The sequence below is a fragment of the Geotrypetes seraphini genome, chromosome 5, assembly GCF_902459505.1.
Source record: "Geotrypetes seraphini chromosome 5, aGeoSer1.1, whole genome shotgun sequence".
In the NCBI taxonomy this organism is placed as follows: Eukaryota; Metazoa; Chordata; class Amphibia; order Gymnophiona; family Dermophiidae; genus Geotrypetes; species Geotrypetes seraphini.
Window position 1 is genome coordinate 109,414,077 of NC_047088.1, and position 19,606 is coordinate 109,433,682.

The 19,606-nt window shown below is 46.1% G+C and overlaps 1 protein-coding gene across 1 annotated transcript in view; it reads right to left on the reverse strand.

Annotated features, from left to right (window-relative positions):
• The window catches only part of LOC117360487 (breakpoint cluster region protein-like), a 101,902-nt gene that overhangs the window by 58,268 nt on the left and 24,028 nt on the right, over positions 1-19,606 (reverse strand). Inside the window, exon 8 of the mRNA XM_033944293.1 lies at positions 10,324-10,436. Within this exon, the coding sequence (XP_033800184.1) occupies positions 10,324-10,436 (113 nt within the window). The remainder of the gene's footprint in view (positions 1-10,323; positions 10,437-19,606) is intronic.

Consider the following 19,606-nt stretch of genomic DNA (forward strand, 5'->3'; position numbering starts at 1 on the left):
TTCCAGTCTCTCCTCATACGTCTTCTGGTGCAAGCCTCCTATCATTTTCGTCGCCCTCCTCTGGACCGCCTCAAGTCTTCTTACGTCTTTCGCCAGATACGGTCTCCAAAACTGAACACAATACTCCAAGTGGGGCCTCACCAATGACCTGTACAGGGGCATCAACACCTTCTTTCTTCTACTGACTACGCCTCTCTTTATACAGCCCAGAATCCTTCTGGCAGCAGCCACTGCCTTGTCACACTGTTTTTTCGCCTTTAGATCTTCGGACACTATCACCCCAAGGTCCCTCTCCCCGTCCGTGCATATCAGCTTCTCTCCTCCCAGCATATACGGTTCCTTCCTATTATTAATCCCCAAATGCATTACTCTGCATTTCTTTGCATTGAATTTTAGTTGCCAGGCATTAGACCATTCCTCTAACTTTTGCAGATCCTTTTTCATATTTTCCACTCCCTCTTCGGTGTCTACTCTGTTACAAATCTTGGTATCATCTGCAAAAAGGCACACTTTTCCTTCTAACCCTTCAGCAATGTCACTTACATACATATTGAACAGGATTGGCCCCAGCACCGAACCCTGAGGGACTCCACTAGTCACCTTTCCTTCCTTCGAGCGACTTCCATTAACCACCACCCTCTGGCGTCTGTCAGACAGCCAGTTTCTGACCCAGTTCACCACTTTGGGTCCTAACTTCAGCCCTTCAAGTTTGTTCAACAGCCTCCTATGAGGAACTGTATCAAAGGCTTTGCTGAAATCCAAATAAATTACATCTAGCATATGTCCTCGATCCAGCTCTCTGGTCACCCAATCAAAAAATTCAATCAGGTTCGTTTGGCACGATTTACCTTTTGTAAAGCCATGTTGCCTCGGATCCTGTAACCCATTAGATTCAAGGAAATACACTATCCTTTCTTTCAGCAACACTTCCATTATTTTTCCAACAACTGAAGTGAGGCTCACCGGCCTGTAGTTTCCTGCTTCATCCCTGTGACCACTTTTATGAATAGGGACCACATCCGCTCTCCTCCAATCCCCAGGAATCACTCCCGTCTCCAGAGATTTGTTGAACAAGTCTTTAATAGGACTCGCCAGAACCTCTCTGAGTTCCCTTAGTATCCTGGGATGGATCCCGTCTGGTCCCATCGCTTTGTCCACCTTCAGTTTTTCAAGTTGCTCATAAACACCCTCCTCCGTGAACGGCGCAGAATCTACTCCATTTTCTCGTGTAACTTTGCCGGACAATCTCGGTCCTTCTCCAGGATTTTCTTCTGTGAACACAGAACAGAAGTATTTGTTTAGCACATTTGCTTTCTCCTCATCACTCTCCACATATTTGTTCCCAGCATCTTTTAGCCTAGCAATTCCATTTTTTATCTTCCTCCTTTCACTAATATATCTGAAAAAATTTTTATCTCCCTTTTTTACATTTTTAGCCATTTGTTCTTCCGCCTGTGCCTTCGCCAAACGTATCTCTCTCTTGGCTTCTTTCAGTTTCACCCTGTAGTCTTTTCTGCTCTCCTCTTCTTGGGTTTTTTTATATTTCATGAACGCCAACTCTTTCGCCTTTATTTTCTCAGCCACTAGGTTGGAGAACCATATCGGCTTCCTTTTTCTTTTGTTTTTATTGATTTTCTTCACATAAAGGTCCGTAGCCATTTTTATCACTCCTTTCAGCTTAGACCACTGTCTTTCCACTTCTCTTATGTCCTCCCATCCTAACAGCTCTTTCTTCAGGTACTTTCCCATTGCATTAAAGTCCGTACGTTTGAAATCTAGGACTTTAAGTATCGTGCGGCCGCTCTCCACTTTAGCCGTTATATCAAACCAAACCGTTTGATGATCGCTACTACCCAGGTGAGCACCCACTCGAACATTAGAGATACTCTCTCCATTTGTGAGGACCAGATCCAATATCGCTTTTTCCCTTGTGGGTTCCGTCACCATTTGTCTGAGCAGAGCCTCTTGAAAGGCATCCACAATCTCCCTACTTCTTTCCGATTCCGCAGACGGAACATTCCAGTCCGCATCCGGCAGGTTGAAATCTCCCAACAGCAGAACCTCCTCTTTCCTTCCAAACTTTTGGATATCCACAATCAGATCCTTATCAATTTGCTGCGATTGAGTCGGAGGTCTGTAGACTACACCCACGTAGATAGAAGTTCCATCTTCTCTTTTCAGAGCAATCCATATCGCTTCTTCCTCTCCCCAGGTCCCTTGCATTTCGGTCGCTTGGATATTGATCTTTACATAGAGAGCTACTCCTCCACCTTTATGACCATCTCTGTCCTTCCTAAAAAGATTATATCCCGGTATGTTTGCATCCCATCCATGTGATTCACTGAACCATGTCTCTGTGATAGCAACAATATCTAGATCTGCCTCTAATATCAGGGCTTGCAGATCATGAACTTTGTTGCTTAGACTGCGAGCATTTGTGGTCATCGCTTTCCAGCTATTTTTCAGCAATAATCTCCTTTTTCGTATGGATTTTTGTGTCGTTTCACTTTCCGTTGCAATACTAAGAAATGAGTTGCTGATATTGCTTATGTTGCAGCCTTTACTACTATCACATCTTTTCTTTTGCCGGGGGTGGTCTCTATAATTGTCCTTCGTACATACACCACCCCCACCTTCTAGTTTAAATGCCTGGAAAAATATTGTCTAAATTTCTCTGCAAGGTTTCTTTTTCCTGCTGTAGTAATATGTAGCCCATCAGTGCAATATAGCTTCTTGTCTTTCCATGTATTTCCCCATCCTCCTATGTACCTGAAGCCTTCTTGATGACACCAGGCTCTGAGCCATCTATTAAAGTCCTCTGTGTTTTTCATTCTTTGCTCTCCTTTTCCATATGCAGGCAGTATTTCAGAAAAAGCTAAAGTCTTTACAAAAGGTTTCACGCCCTCACCAAGCTCCCGAAAAGCTTTCTGTGCTGCAAGTGTGGAGTTGTTGGCCAGGTCATTTGTTCCCAGATGGATAACAACATCAGTGTTAAAATCCTTAGTTTCTTCCTTAATTATAGTCAGTATTTGCCTGGAACTCCTGGTAGCTGAGGATCCTGGAAGACATTTCACTATTTTGGACTCCTCGCCCTGTGTTCCAAGGTTAATGCCTCTGATGATGGAATCCCCCAACAGTAATAGTTTTCTGTTTTTGGCTTTTTTATTTGTACTTAGGGTGCTCTTGTTCTCTTGAGTTTCCTTCATTGGTTCCAGTCCCACCTCCCTTCTGTTTTCCTGAGTATCGCAGTGCACTAGTGGAGCGAAGGAATTCTGTAGAGGTAATATTAGTGAAGGTGGATGTTTCTGTGTTACATGTCGCAGTCTTCCTGAGCCTACTGTGACCCATTTATTCCTGGGCTGTTTTATTCTTTGAGGTAGAGGTGGTAAGTTGGTATGATTTTGTGGAGTGATGGAAGCTGCTTTAATTGTATTCAATTCCTGTTTAAGTTTGCAGAGCTCCTCCTTAATACTGGCAAGTTGAAGACAGATGGGGCAAGCCTTAAGCCTCCAAATAGTATGTCTTGGAATTAAAGCACCACAGTGATTGCATAGAATAAAGGTCATCTTGATTGGTTGTGAAGTCCTGATTATATGGGTCTCTATATATGAATAGTGGTCCCTGGGGTTGGTGGGACTATAAGTAAGACTACTAGTAAGGCAGAAATATAGGCTCTATACCACCTAAAACACAGTATTTTAAACAAAACTGCAGGAAGAAGAAATAAGATTTAACAGAGGAAAGAGAAGGATTTTTTTGTGCTTTTTTATATTTTTTTTTAGTAAGAAACAGGGAGGAGAAGAGAAATTAAGCAGATATAATGCTGAAAACCAGTGAAAAGAGCAGAATATGAAATGGTGAGTAACTTAGCTTTTAGAAGTTCACAGGGCAGCCTTGTTTCAGCAATGTCCCAAAGATAATGCAATTATCAAATATCTTTGGGATAATCTATATGCCTTGTGAAGGGTAAAGAGGAAAAACTGAGTACTTGGACTCATACAAATTTTCTTGAAGTTAAAAACTTCCCACCCAGGCCCTGAGGGAGAACAAAAACAACTTTGGTCACCAGTGTTAATGAGATCCTATGCCATTTTGGTTAAGGGAGGTGCATTCTTTTGGCTTTTAATAGTAGATCATTATCTTCTCAGACTCTTAGAAAAACTAGAAGCCAGCGTATCTGGGCTAATCTTCAGTGGTTCATTCCTATTTTTTATCTCTCACCTTTTAGGCTAAAGTTGTCAATCGGTTCTCATCTGGTTGCATAAATGGAGCCTAAACCCACTGAAAGTAGAGGCCATGTGTTTTTCTAACTCCCCACCACCACCAAAACCACCCTTGGCATGGCCTTGTATTCCTATTAAAGAGACAATCTTTTCTCATGGGGTTCAGATCCCATAGACTATTCCTGGACCAGAGAGCCCTTAAAATATTGATTCATGATTTAATAATACACTATTTAGATGATTTCAATTATTTTTTGGGGTTGAAGTCATATTGTCCAACTACCTCAAAACGCTGCAGTGAGATTGTTATATAATGCAAATTGTACTGGTCATGTCACCCCCTTTATTATGTGAACAGCACTGGATTTCCATTACCAATGGAATTAAATTCTGATCTGACCCAGCAAACCCCCTGCACAAGTCTCCCAATCTATCTAAATTCTTTCTTGATATGGCCAATTGATTTTCACAGAAAGCTTTGGTTGATTTTTTGCCACACTCTTGTATTTATAGCCAACCTATGTTTGCTATTTATCCAAGATTTAGCAAATAGAGTTGCGTTCCAAACTGCTAACTCTTTTCCCAATAAATTTATTGACATTTACCGTATTTTCACACATATAATGCGTGCGTTATACGCATTTTTACCTACGCGTTATACGCGTGAGCGCGGTATACAAAAATTTTTTTACATAGTTCCCACCCCGCCCGACGCCCGATTCACCCCCCCCCAGCAGGACCGCTCGCACCCCCACCCCGAACGACCGCTCGCAAGCGCTTCCACCCGCACCCGCATCCACGATCGGAGCAAGAGGGAGCCCAAGCCCTCTTGCCCAGCTGACTCCCCAACTCCCCGACAATATCGGGCCAGGAGGGAGCCCAAACCCTCCTGGCCACGGCGACCCCCTACCCCCACCCCGCACTACATTACGGGCAGGAGGGATCCCAGGCCCTCCTGCCCTCGACGCAAACCCCCCTCCCTCCAACGACCGCCCCCCCCAAGAACCTCTGACCGCCCCCCCAGCCGACCCGCGACCCCCCTGGCCGACCCCCACAACACCCCCACCCCCCTTCCCCGTACCTTTGGTAGTTGGCCGGACAGACGGGAGCCAAACCCGCCTGTCCGGCAGGCAGCCAACGACGGAATGAGGCCGGATTGGCCCATCCGTCCCAAAGCTCCACCTACTGGTGGGGCCTAAGGCGCGTGGGCCAATCAGAATAGGCCCTGGAGCCTTAGGTCCCACCTGGGGGCGCGGCCTGAGGCACATGGGCCCAACCCGACCATGTGCCTCAGGCCGCGCCCCCAGGTGGGACCTAAGGCTCCAGGGCCTATTCTGATTGGCCCATGCACCTTAGGCCCCACCAGTAGGCGGAGCTTTGGGACGGATGGGCCAATCCGGCCTCATTCCGTCGTTGGCTGCCTGCCGGACAGGCGGGTTTGGCTCCCGTCTGTCCCAACTACACAAAGGTACGGGGAAGGCGGGTGGGGGTGTTGTGGGGGTCGGCCAGGGGGGTCGCGGGTCGGCTGGGGGGGCAGTCGGAGGTTCTTGGGGGGGCGGTCATTGGAGGGAGGGGGGTTTGCGTCGAGGGCAGGAGGGCCTGGGATCCCTCCTGCCCGTAATGTAGTGCGGGGTGGGGGTAGGGGGTCGCCGTGGCCAGGAGGGTTTGGGCTCCCTTCTGGCCCGATATTGTCGGGGAGTCGGCGGTCCTTCGGGGTGGGGGTGCGAGTGGTCCTGCCGGGGGGGGCAGGGCAGGGCGGGTGAAAGGAGAGTTGGGACAGCACACGGAGAGGCGGGGCAGTGCACGGAAAGTCAGGGCGGGTGAACGGAGAGTCGGGACAGCGCACGGAGAGTCGGGGCAGTGCACGGAAAGTCAGGGAGGGTGAACAGAGAGTCGGGACAGCGCACGGAGAGGCGGGGCAGTGCACGGAAAGTCAGGGAGGGTGAACGGATAGTCGGGACAGCGCACGGAGAGTCGGGGAGGGCGAAAGGAGAGTCGGGGTGGCCAGAAGAGAGTCGGGGCGGGCGAAAGGACAGTCGGGCAGCATGCGCGGTATACCCGTGAGCGCGGTATACAAAAGTTTTTGTACATAAAATCGTGGTTTCTGCGCGCTATACCCGTGTGCGCATTTTACACGGGTGCGCGTTATCATCTGATATATGATTTAATGTCGGACTATTTCTCACCCTATATACCAATATACCCATCTCTGGGAAACTGGAAAAAGCTGGACCGTTACAGATTTCTACATAGACACTACATGCTATCATAATCCTTCACTTCAGTCACATATGCAGAACATGGACAGACCCTCAAATGATTAAAAATGGGGAGGGGGGTAGCACAAAAAAGTACAGATTAAAACTGGAGATTCCCCATGAAAGTCAGATTTTATAAGCACCGAAAATACTGGTAAAAGTAACATGAATGCATTTTCTTCCATACTCTGCTAAACATAGAAAATTTAATTATATTTTTAAACATCCATGAGCAGCATGTCCCCTTCTCTCCCATTCACAAGTAGCTTGTCTCCTTCTCTCCTTCTCATTCACATTTAGCATGTCCCCCTCATCTCTCCCTCCCATCCATAAGCAGTATAGCTTCCTCTCCTCTCCCTCCAATTCTACCCATGTGCTGCGCTTCATCCTTCTCCCTTCCATCCATGTACATGCAGCTTGTCACCTTCTCTCTCTCTCATGCACGTGTAGCATGTTCCCCTCTAACCTCTCATCCATGTGCAGAATATTCTCCTCTCACTCCTGCGAATTCAGCATCTCAATTTACCTTTCTCTGTCCTCTCTCCCTTGTCTCAGGCCTCACACTTGCAGAATTCACTGGCTCTGATGGCAGTAAATCAGGCTCCCTCCAGTCACTCCAAATCTTTCCCTTTGCCCGTCCTTCCCACATGGAAATGGAAAATTGCAACAGATGGAAGGACCTCGGGGCTAGCTGGGGAGAGCCTGTTGAAATCGCAAACATCAGAGGCATCCAAGAAGTTTTTGCTGCTGATGGAATTTAACAACTGGCTCGTAAAAGTTTTGAATTTAACAACTGGCTCGCATACCACTGGTGCTTTGGTAGACCTGATGGAAGAGCATATGGTGGCAACCAGCAAGACCCATGCAGAGAAAAGGCAGTGGTGTCTTTCTGGACCCAGCCAAGAGAAGAAGAAACAGTGCACTGTTGGGATGGAAAAGCATAAAAAGCCCCCAGATGGTTCCACATTGAGAAGGAAGCAATGAGTAAGTGTTTGGGTTTACTATACTAACTTGAATAGAAGAGGATTGTCTTATACACAGGGTTCTTTTATAAACTTGGCAAATACATAGTCAGATTACTGAGTGATTGGAAGGCTAGTTGAGTATCATGTCTGCTAACTGATGGGACTTAATCAGGGATGGATCACAAGTTTGTGGGCCCTTGGACCAACTAGCACATAGAAATCTCCCTTCTTCCCGGCCGCTAGTACACAGTACATTATTTTACTATCCATCACACAAGAAACACAATATACATGCAACCGTGCAAGTACTTTACATTTATACAAATACCAACCACTTAAAGGCTTACAAACCATTTAACAATAGCAATATTGACAACAACTAATAAAATGTCAATGACAAATGATGTAAATGATATAAGAAGTTGCATAGAGTATGAAATGTAGTCGTCATAGATATTGGTAGATGTAAGAAAAGAAAATATTTTGTTCAGCCAAGTTACTGTTAGTATTATAGGTTACTAGCTGATGCCCCGGCGTTGCACGGGTATTTAATTATAGCAATAACACTGTAAATGGATTCAAATAAAGAAACTTTATAGTGGTGAATGAAATTATTTTTTTACAGCTTTATAAAAAGTACAATATTCAAATTATAAAGTGAAATATTTGACAAAATGAATACAATACAACTAACACAAAACTTGATTATAAACAACATTTTTAGTTTCACCTCCAGGAGCAAGAACATATACATTCTTGGGTGAACCCACCCTTGAGCAAGCAACATAGAGTTGTCCATGGGAAAAACAGGGGGATCTTAAATCCACTCCACAGTATGTAATAGTCTGTCCTTGTGATTTCTTGATTGTGATAGAGAATGCAAGTCTCACTGGAATTTGCAATCTCTTAAACTGAAAAGGAAGATCTGTTGGAATAAGTGGTATCCGCGGGATAAATACGGTTTCACCTTGTCCTTTTCCGGTTAAGATAGTCGCTTCAATTACATTGGCCAGTAACCTCTTTACACAAAACCTTGTGCCATTGCAAAGTTTTGGTGGGTCAAGGTTGCTAAGTAAAATAACTGGAGATCCCACAGCTTTTTACATTTTTTCCATTGACTTGAATGGGTGAAATCTGATTTTCTGTTTGTAGCTCCGCCCACATGTGCAGGTGGGCCACAAGACCCCCAGAACATATCACCCCAGGTAGTGAGGGATCTGCATACCAAGTTTCGTTCAAATCGGTCCCACAGCTTTTTACATTTTTTCCATTGACTTGAATGGGTGAAATCTGATTTTCTGTTTGTAGCTCCGCCCACATGTGCAGGTGGGCCGCGAGACCCCCAGAACATATCACCCCAGGTAGTGAGGGATCTGCATATCAAGTTTCGTTCAAATCGGTCCCACAGCTTTTTACATTTTTTCCATTGACTTGAATGGGTGAAATCTGATTTTCTGTTTGTAGCTCCGCCCATGTGTGCAGGTGGGCCGCGAGACCCCCAGAACATATCACCCCAGGTAGTGAGGGATCTGCATACCAAGTTTCGTTCAAATCGGTCCCACAGCTTTTTACATTTTTTCCATTGACTTGAAATGGGTGAAATCTGATTTTCTGTTTGTAGCTCCGCCCACGTGTGCAGGTGGGCCGCGAGACCCCCAGAACATATCACCCCAAGTAGTGAGGGATCTGCATATCAAGTTTCGTTCAAATCGGTCCCACAGCTTTTTACATTTTTTCCATTGACTTGAATGGGTGAAATCTGATTTTCTGTTTGTAGCTCCGCCCATGTGTGCAGGTGGGCCGCGAGACCCCCAGAACATATCACCCCAGGTAGTGAGGGATCTGCATACCAAGTTTCGTTCAAATCGGTCCCACAGCTTTTTACATTTTTTCCATTGACTTGAATGGGTGAAATCTGATTTTCTGTTTGTAGCTCCGCCCACGTGTGCAGGTGGGCCGCGAGACCCCCAGAACATATCACCCCAAGTAGTGAGGGATCTGCATACCAAGTTTCGTTCAAATCGGTCCCACAGCTTTTTACATTTTTTCCATTGACTTGAATGGGTGAAATCTGATTTTCTGTTTGTAGCTCTGCCCACGTGTGCAGGTGGGCCACGAGACCCCCAGAACATATCACCCCAGGTAGTGAGGGATCTGCATACCAATTTTCGTTCAAATCGGTCCCACAGCTTTTTACATTTTTTCCATTGACTTGAATGGGTGAAATTTGATTTTCTGTTTGTAGCTCCGCCCACGTGTGCAGGTGGGCCGCGAGACCCCCAGAACATATCACCCCAGGTAGTGAGGGATCTGCATACCAAGTTTCGTTCAAATCGGTCAAGCCGTTTTTGCGTGATCGCGGCACATACACACACACATACATACACACATACCTCCGATTTTATATATATAGAAGATTGACATTAACATTAATAAATGGTAAACATCAGGGTTTCAGTAGAGTTTATAGATTTATCACATTCCCAATAAACACAACCACTGGACTGTACAGATAGGCTGCAACAAAGGGCCCAAACCTTTGGGCCCCCCTAGCTGAGCCTGGGTCCAGTAGGCCCATGAGAGAATCTGTCTCTGGACTTAGTGCTCACTATTACTAATCTAATCTAATGCTTGGCTTTATATACCGAGACATCAGTCCAAGAAAGCTCATCTTGGTTTACAATAATTAACTTAACAAATAAACCATAAAGAATAAGACTAAATTTCGGAAGATTAATTTTAGTAAATAAAATAGCTTTTAAAGATTTAAGATTTACGAAAATGTTGGAGTGAACCGGAACGCCTTAAAAGGAGTGGAAGATCATCCCAGAATTGAGAGAGCTTAAAAATCAGAGATTGAGTAAAAATCTTGCTTACCCTTGTTTGAGTTTTGCACACAGCAGGAAATCATTGAAGAGAAAGAGATGCCGTAGTCGTCTGCTGCCATCTGATACATCAACAAGGAATCCATCTTTCACCAAATATCGTCTCTATAAGAAAGCGAGCAAAGACAGAGCGAGATTATGCATGTGGCTCTATCTAGATAAATTCTACTCTTTTATGATAAACATAGAGAAAGAGCAAAAGAAATAAGCAGATACCCCCTGATATTCAGACCACGAGAGATCACCAGCGATCTCCTGTGGTCCACAGCAAACCCAGAAATTCAATGCTGCCACCTTTACTGGTGACTGGCATTGAGTGTCCAGTCTCTTTTTAACCAGCCAAGACATAGCCGGCTAGGCCATTATTCAGTAGCTTGCTAGCTAAGCCTCAATGGCCAAAGATAGACCACTGTTTTAGGTAGTTCAAATAGAACTACCTAAAACGGTGGTCTATCTTTGGCCATTGAGGCTTAGCTGGCAAGCTACTGAATAATGGCCTAGCCAGCTATGTCTTGGCTGGCTAAAAAGAGACTGGACACTCAATGCCAGTCACCAGTAAAGGTGCCAGCATTGATGAATACTGGCGGCTTCTTGTTATGTCACACAACATAGCTGGTCACCATCCAATCCGCTAAGCTGAATATTTGGTGGGAGATAGACATTTATCTCCCACTTAATTTTGCAGGATAGCTGGCTACGTGCTCTTTAGCTGGCTGAGAGCCGTTCCTCATAGCGTCCTCATAAAGATTATTTTTTGCCCTATAAAAAATTGGTGAGAGTTACCTCCTAAATTGGCACCTTTGAAAATGTACTAGAACTGACACCCAAATTCTGTATATGGCACCTTCCATTGTGCATGCAAATTAATGCACACAGCTAATCTGCATGTACAACTTAATTGTTTAACAAGCCTAACTGGTGCTGATAATTGTCAATTAACACCTTGTAGTTGATGTTAATTGGCACTAATTAAAAGTTGCACGGATAACTTGGTAGGTAATTCTATAAAGTGCTGTGTGCAAGTTCTAGTGGCAAATCTAAAAAGTGGATATAACCAGGGGAGGATCAAGGGCAAATTCTGGGCGTTCCCAGAATTTGTGCACACTGTTATAGAATACATCTGATGCGTACACAAGTTAGGCACAGGGATTTAGGCCTGGTTTTCCTTGGGTGCGCCTAAATGTTATGCAATGCACAGGCGCTGGACTCTGTTCTAGTCTGTACCATTGTGGGGGGTTTTTTGCACCATATTTACAATTAAGTCCTGAAGTCCCGATTCTATATAGGTCATCTAAAAATCTGCATTGACTAGTGCTAAGTATCCTATATAATAAAACCCTAAGCGCGCATGCACACTTAGGGTTTCGTTATCCCTGCGGCCATGTTTTCTGATCCGTGGCCGGATTCTATTTTAGAACGCGGCGGCAGGGAACACTCTGGAGCTTCCCCCCTCCCGCCCTCACTCACTGTGAAACAAATCGCTATCGCCACCGCCTTTCCTTCTGCTCCCCTCTTTGGAGTGTGCAGTGCGGGCCATGCACGTGAACCCGGAGGCGCACCGAGAGTATAACGGGGTTCCTGGGCAGCTGAGCGCAGTCTCTGGGCGACCGCAGCCTCAGCAACCGCCGGTCTTCCTCTCAGCTCACGTCCAGAGCCTTTCCGGCACCACAAATTTCGTATCCAGTCCGCCCCCAGCGACAGGTTGAGTGCTACTTCGGCCTCGAGGCCCAAAAAGTGCAGGTCCAGGACGCTGCCGCCGCCCAGCAACAAGGGGATGCAAAGGCAGGCAAGGAGGAACAGCGGCGGCCTCTCTTTCATGCTTCCCGAAAGCAGCCTGTATTTTGCTGCCTCTGCCGGTGACTCGCCGACCTGCATACCGGCAGGAAGCGGACAATGTAAGAATGACGCCCAACCCACGGAAGGGGAGGGGGAGAAGAGGGTATGAAATACTGGACCAAAGTGGAGAGAAATCGAGGGAAGAGCAAGAGAGAGGGCCAATCTTTTACCTGAGGGAAGAGGATTAACCAAAGAAAGACATGGGGAAAAAACTGGACAGGGGACAGCTGTGGCGATAATGAAACAGCTATACTAAATTACGGGGCCAGAACTGGGAGGTGAGAGATAATGCATCTTAAGGAGTAGGTAGAGACCTTGATCAAAGGGAAGAGGATGAAAGGGGGCAGATGAACTGGAGGAGGAGAGGGAAAGGGGGCTGCTTTGGTGGAGGGGTGTGCTGGGAGGCAGACAGCTTTGCTTGGGGGGCAGGAGACAAATGGGGGCCACGGAGAGACAGTCAGGGAGGGACTGGAGGGGGAGAGGGAAAGGAGGCTGCTTTGGGGGGAGGGGTGTGCTGGGAGGCAGACAGCTTTGCTTGGGGGGGAGACCAAAGGGGACCATGGAGAGACAGTCAGGGAGAAACTGGAGGGGGAGAAGGAAAGGGGGCTGCTTTCTAGCACCTGTTAATGTAACGGGCTTAAACACTAGTGATTCTATAAAAGTTAAGTGTACTGTATAAGAACAGCCATCTCCGGATCAGACCTAAGGTCCATCGAGTCCAGTGATCTGCACTCACAGAGGCCCAGTCAGGTGTACACCTGATGTAGTTTTAGTCACCCATATCCCTCTATGCCTCTCTTAAGGAGATGTGCTTCTAATTTGCTTTTGAATCCTAGAACGGTGGATTCCGCAATAACCTCCTCCGGGAGAGCATTCCAGGTGTCCACCACTCGCTGCGTGAAGCAGAACTTCCTGACATTTGTCCTGGACTTGTCCCCCCTTAGCTTCAGTCCATGTCCTCTTGTCCGTGTCACATTGGACAATGTAAATAATTTATTTTCCTGCCCTATTTTGTCGATGCCTTTCAGTATTTTGAAAGTCTCAATCATGTCCCCTTGCAGTCTCCTCTTCTCAAGGGAGAACAGTCCCAGTTTCTTGAGTCGTTCCTCATATTCCAAGTTCTCCATACCATTTATTAGCTTCGTTGCTCGTCTCTGCACCCTCTCCAGCAGTTTTATATCCTTCTTTAGGTTGGGAGACCAATGTTGGACACAGTATTCCAAGTGTGGTCTGACCATTGCCCTATAAAGCGGCATTATAACTTTCTCCGATCTACTCGTGATTCTTTTCTTTATTATTTGCTTTCTTTGCCGCCGCCGCACATTGTGCTGACGGTGTCAGGGTACTATCTATCAGTACACCCAGGTCCTTTTCTTGTTTGCTCTTACCCAGAGTTGTATAGAATCACACTTATAATTGCCTAAGTGGAATTAGGCATCTTAACTTTAGGTACACCATATTTATGCCAGGGTTTTCTTGGCCTAAATGTCTGCATCTAAGTTAGATGCGCATTGGTCCATATTCTATAATTGTGTACATAACTCACAATAATAACTCGATCTGCTCCTAACCATGCCTACTTTTAGATAGGCGCTTTGGACAAAGCACCTAACTTTTTTAGAACTATGCCTACCAAGTTGAGCGCCTAACATTCAACTAACTTCAATTAATGTCACTTATGAGGTCACTTATCAGCACTGATTTAGACTATATATCAATTAAGTTAGGCACCTACATTAGCTAGGCAAGCTGATATAGGCATCTATCTTTAGATGCGCTTTATAGAATTTGGGAATCAGTGCCTAAATTTATGCTCCCAGTTTAGGCTCATAAAATTTAGAATCCTACAAAGTAGGCAGCAACAGGGGCAAACTTAGGGCAGAGAAAAAGAAGCTATGAGTTAGCATAGATTTTCAGTACTAGGCACCTAAATTAGGCACATATGTAAATCTAGGAAAATAACTGGCAGGTCTAAATTTAAGAGTATAACTTTGGACTCCTAAATTTAGGCAAACTGGTATCTAAGACTAGCTAAAAATAGAGAACAAATCTAAGAAATCTAACGTAGGGCTGAATTCTCAAAACTTACTGTGCCCTTAACGATGGTCACTAAACCAGATCCAGCCTGGTTTAGCATGCTAGTACAGTGGAACCTTGGTTTACGAGCATAATTCGTTCCAGAAGCATGCTCGTAAACCAAATTACTTGTATATCAAAGCCAGTTTCCCCATAGGAAGTAAGGGAAACTTGCTTGATACGTTCCCACCCCCCCCACCCCCCGAGGCCAGTGGCGCTGCTCCCCCCCCCCCCCGAGAACCGGCATCGCTCCCCCCAACTCATGAACGCAAACCGGCATCCCCCACCCGAACAGCATTCAGTCTTACCCCTCATCTAGCACCGGCATGCAGCCCACAGGACATGCCAGTGCCAGTGAAAGAAGTTCCTGACTCTTGCCTGGGCCTTGAGCATCTGCGCAAGTGGGGTAGTGGGGGACCCTGGCGGTGGCAGGAGGGAGTAGGCATCTCTCCTGCTGTCCTTCAATTTAAAGGTGTGTGTATGGGGGGCTATCAGGGGTTTGTCAGGGGGGGAACTTGGGACCCCGGTGGCAGGAGGGAATGGGCATCCCTCCTGCCAATCTTGCGGGGGGTGTGGGGGGTCTGAGCAGCAGCAAACATGTGGGGGTGTCTACGGGAGGGGGGAACATTTCCCTCTACTGCTGTCCCTGCTGGTCAATCAGCTCAGCCAGCAGGACCTGGGGAGACCTGTGGCTCAGTTAGTTGGAGCAGGGAGAGCAGCTTTGACAGAAGGAAGTTGCTGTGCTTAGTGATTGCTCTTCTGAGCAAGCACCAAGCACAGTTCCTCCTGCTGTTTACCAGCAATTCTTCACACAAATAGTGTGTATATAATTTGCATGCTAGTATGCTGAGAATCGCCCATAAAATAAAAATCACTCGCACTACAGCCACTACATGAACTTGTTGGATTTTAACAGTAGGTTTTGAGAATCCGGCCCTTAGATCCTTAAATTTAGGAGCTCAGGTTTTTTGGAATATCAGCCTGTATGTAATAAGGTCTTCAAAGTCCTCAGTGCAGTACCTGATCAATGTTTATACATACAGCCTGACTCTGATTTGGCTAGAAATGGATCAGGTGATGTTATGTTGACTTGTATTATTATGTTACAAGTTATGTTCCTTCTTCTTTCCTCTATCCTTAGAAGAAATTTTATGTATTTCCTTTCCTTCTCTCCAATATAAATTAATTTAAACTACTCTGAAAGCTGCCTTATGAGTGGTATATCAAATTGTAATACAACTTAAAACTTGATCACAAAAGTATTATGATTAATATTGATTATTTCAACTCCCTCTTGAAAGGAATTTGCTCTACTAAAACTTGATGTCTCTAATTGCAACAAAATACTGCTATTAGACTTAATAAAGGGGCAAAAAAATGAGATCACATTACCCCACTCTTGAAAGAGGAGCATTGGCACCTGGTTTCCTACAGAATAACTTTCAAGATTCATTCTTTGGTCTATAAAATTTTTCTTTCTGGAATGCCCTATTCTCTGTCTTGATATCTCATACCCTACTTAATCATCTAGATCACATTAAGATTACAGCAACATAATCTATTAGTAGTACCTCATTCACCTAGACTTGACCATGTGTCATGGATCCTTCCCTCTGACATCATTCCTATATACAATTCAGAAAAATTTTTAAACCATTCCATTCCAATGAAGCCTCTAACAAGTTAAGTACTTATGAAGAAGTGGCACTGGAATTTGGAGATGTGGCTGAAGAATGGGCATTTAAAGCATGACTGTTTTCTTCTCTTTTTGTTATTATGCTTTGTGAAAGAGTAAGGGGTTATCTTCCACTAATGCTGCTAGTCCACCTTCATACAGCAGGGGTTCCCAGCTCAAGACTGAGTGGACTACATATCCCAGACTGCACTGGGCTTTATAGCTCAGTGCTGAGCTTCCTTTAACAAAGAAACACTACTGAGTCAGGGGGTTGGGTTCAGCAGGGAGGTGTTTATCTACCACAGAGGAGAATCATTAGAAGGAGGTCCCAAAGTGCAAGGATCCTAAAGGAGAGAAACCTTCCTTAGCCGTTGCTGCATTCAAGCCCTGGGGAGGACTGGAGTGAGAAAGCTAGCCGAGAACCCACCCAGGAAAACACCAGAGAGATGAGCTTCTAATTCAAGACCTCTGTAAACTGAACCTGCTGGTTTAAAAGTGACTGTCCTGTGTTTAGGATGTGGCAGCCAAGCTGAAGCCAGTTGAGACTGTTACTGGAGAAAAAGGGTTTCTTTCTCCTAAATGTTCTTCTGTTTGGACTATTTAACAAATGAAGTAGGAACCAGACTTAAGGTGCTTTAAACCTGAGAGAACTGGGGAAATTGTCCAAAAGCTGAGGTTGCTGGACTGAACATGATATGGCTAACTGACTTAAGGAGTACAGGCTGCTGCAATACCCACAAGATATAAATGTTAAAAGTATATCTTTGCCTTTCCTGAGCCTATGAGGGAATAGGCTCAGGTAGAAGTCTCAATAAAACATTTTATTGCAACTTTTAAATTGGTTTATGTGTGCTGATTGGGTTTCTGGAAAACCCGGCCCAGAATCTCTCACATGCTTATGAATGTAAATTTCACCCATTTTCCTTTTTTTTTTCCAGTTTACTCTATAAATTGATTTGTATTTTGTATACTGCTGTGCAGGCATTATCTAATAATGATATATCAAGCTTAATAAACTCAACTAAACTAAAGCTGGACTCTGCAAGGCCACAGATCCACCTGTGGGTATTGGCTGCTTAGTCATTGTGAGGGAGTAAGGGATTCTCCTTCACTGAGTGCAGTTGTACTACTGGGCAGCAGGAGGTGCTAGCCCAAGAGCTGCTTCATAGTGGTGCGGGGAGGCCAGGGGCGAGCGGTCCTTCGGGGTGGGGCGGGCGGGCAGGCAGGCAGGCTTTCAAGGAAGAGGGGGGTGACAGACAGGCAGGAAGGCCTTCAAGGGGGGACAGGCCTTCAAGGGGGGGGCAGGCAGGCCTTCAAGGGGGGGACAGGCCTTTGGGGGTGTGTGCAGACCTTCAAGGGGGAGGGACAGGCCTTCAAGGGGGGGCAGGCAGGCCTTCAAGGGGGGGACAGGTCTACAAGGGGGTGGGACAAGCCTACAAGGGGGTGGGACAGGCCTTCAAGGGGGGAACAGGCCTTGGGGGGGTGCAGGCCTTCGGGGGGGGTGCAGGCCTTCAAGGGGGGGACAGGCCTTCAAGGGGGGGACAGGCCTACAAGGGGGGTCAGGCCTACAAGGGGGTGGGACAGGCCTTCAAGGGGGGTGCAGGCCTTCGGGGGGGTTCAGGCCTTCGGGGGGGGTGCAGACCTTCAAGGGGGTGCAGGCCTTCAAGGGGGAACAGGCCTTCAGGGGGGTGAAGGCCTTCGGGGGGGGTGCAGACCTTCAAGGGGGGGGACAGGCCTTCAAGGGGGGGACAGGAAGGCAGGCCTACAAGGGGGGGACAGGCCTACAAGGGGGGAGGACAGGCCTTCGAGGGGGGTGCAGGCCTTCGGGGGGGGTGCAGACCTTCAAGGGGGGGGACAGGCCTTCAAGGGGGGGACAGGCAGGCAGGCCTTCAAGGGGGAGACAGGCCTACAAGGGGGGGGGGGACAGGCCTACAAGGGGGGGACAGGCCTTCAAGGAGGTGGGACAGGCCTTCAAGGGGGGACAGGCAGACCTTTAAGGGGGGACAGGCCTTTGGGGGGACCCTGGTTTAGAAGTACACGGAGGGAAGGGGGTGTTCAAAGAGACGTGCATATGCCAAACTTTGTGGGGGAGGAAGAAATAATGGGTCTGAAAATAGAGGAGAGGGAGAGAGATGATGGACCATGGGATTTAGGGAGGGAAGGAACAGAAAGGGAGAGAAATTGGACACAAGGGATGGTGTGGAGGAGGGATAGAGATACTGGATAGGAGGGTAATTGGGAAAAGAAAGGGAGAGATGGTGGACTCGGGTGGTGGGGAAGGAGGGAGAGATGCCGGATGAAAGGGTAGTTAAGAAAAGGTGGATCTGTGGAGGGAGATGAAAAAAAGGAAAGATACCAGACTTCCTGGGGAGGGAAGGGAAATGGAAAGGGAGGACAGAGTTGGCAGATGGATGGTTAGCATGCAGAAAGAAGAAAGAAGGAGACCCCAAGTTATCAGAAGAAAACCAGAGCCTTGGACCAACAAGATTTGAAATATAACCAGACAACAAAAGGTAGAAAAATTAATTTTATTTTCTGTTTTGTGATTATAATATGTCAGATTTGAAATGTGTATCCTGCCAGAGCTGGTGTTGGACTGCAAACGTGAGCTAGGATTTAACAGAGAGAGGAAAAGTCCTTTTTGTTTCTTTATTTTATTTACACCACAGCGCCAGTGTGATTAGGAGAAGCCAAAGGGGGTGAAAAAGCTATAAAACCCACCAGGAGTTTTGAAAAAAATCACCCAACTGGGCAGGAAAATCGAATTGAAAAACCAATTCAATAGGCTGAATCGAATCAAAATTTTTTTTCCTGAATCTGGCAGCATTAGTTTGCGCTTCTGTCTTAGACTTTAGGACCTGGGATTGGGGAGAGATGGCATCCTCAGTACCTTATAATGCAAGTGAAATGAGGATTTGGTCAGACTTTTGAAGGGTCTGCAGAAAAAAAATATTGTATAGGCCGGGGACATGAGACAGCAGGAAATGGGAACTTTTCTTCCTTCTATTTTTGTGAATGGAAAGGCTGAGGATATCAGAGAGTTCAGTTAAAATATGTGCTTTATAAGAAAATATAATAATGTGTTTTATAAAGTTTATAGCATAGCTGGCCTACCCAGTGAGGTGTTCCTAGTGGTGGTGGTGGCAGCGTGTCAATGTGTTGAGAGGAAGAGGTGGTCTGGGAAATTCTGCTGTGCAAACTCCGGGCCCATTTCCACCCCCCAGTTAGTCCACTCCACTCAACTGGTTCACACACTGAGTGGGTCTTTGGGTGTTGTTTTGGGATCTCTTCCAGTGGTTTATCAGTATCTCCTTCTGGTCCAAGGAAGGAAACTTTGTTATCCTTAGCATTGACCTACAGAATATGTTTGTAACAGCGCTGCTTGTGTGGCATTAGGCTATGTAGTGATCGAAAGAAAAAAACAGACCTTTGCACATTTTTGCACTATATGGTGGGTGTATGAGGAGATTCACATTTCCTGCACAGCTAAGTCCATGTGAAGTTACCTTGTGCTGTATTTGACATCTAGCAAGGTTTCTGTTTGAAAGGAAAGATCTAAACTTAAAAATGAAGTGGCCAGAAGTTATGGTAAAAGCAGATAGTGTAGCTGGTTTTAAGAAAGATTTGGACAAATTCCTGGAGGAAAAGTCCATAATCTGTTATTAAGACATGGGGGAAGTGTCTGCTT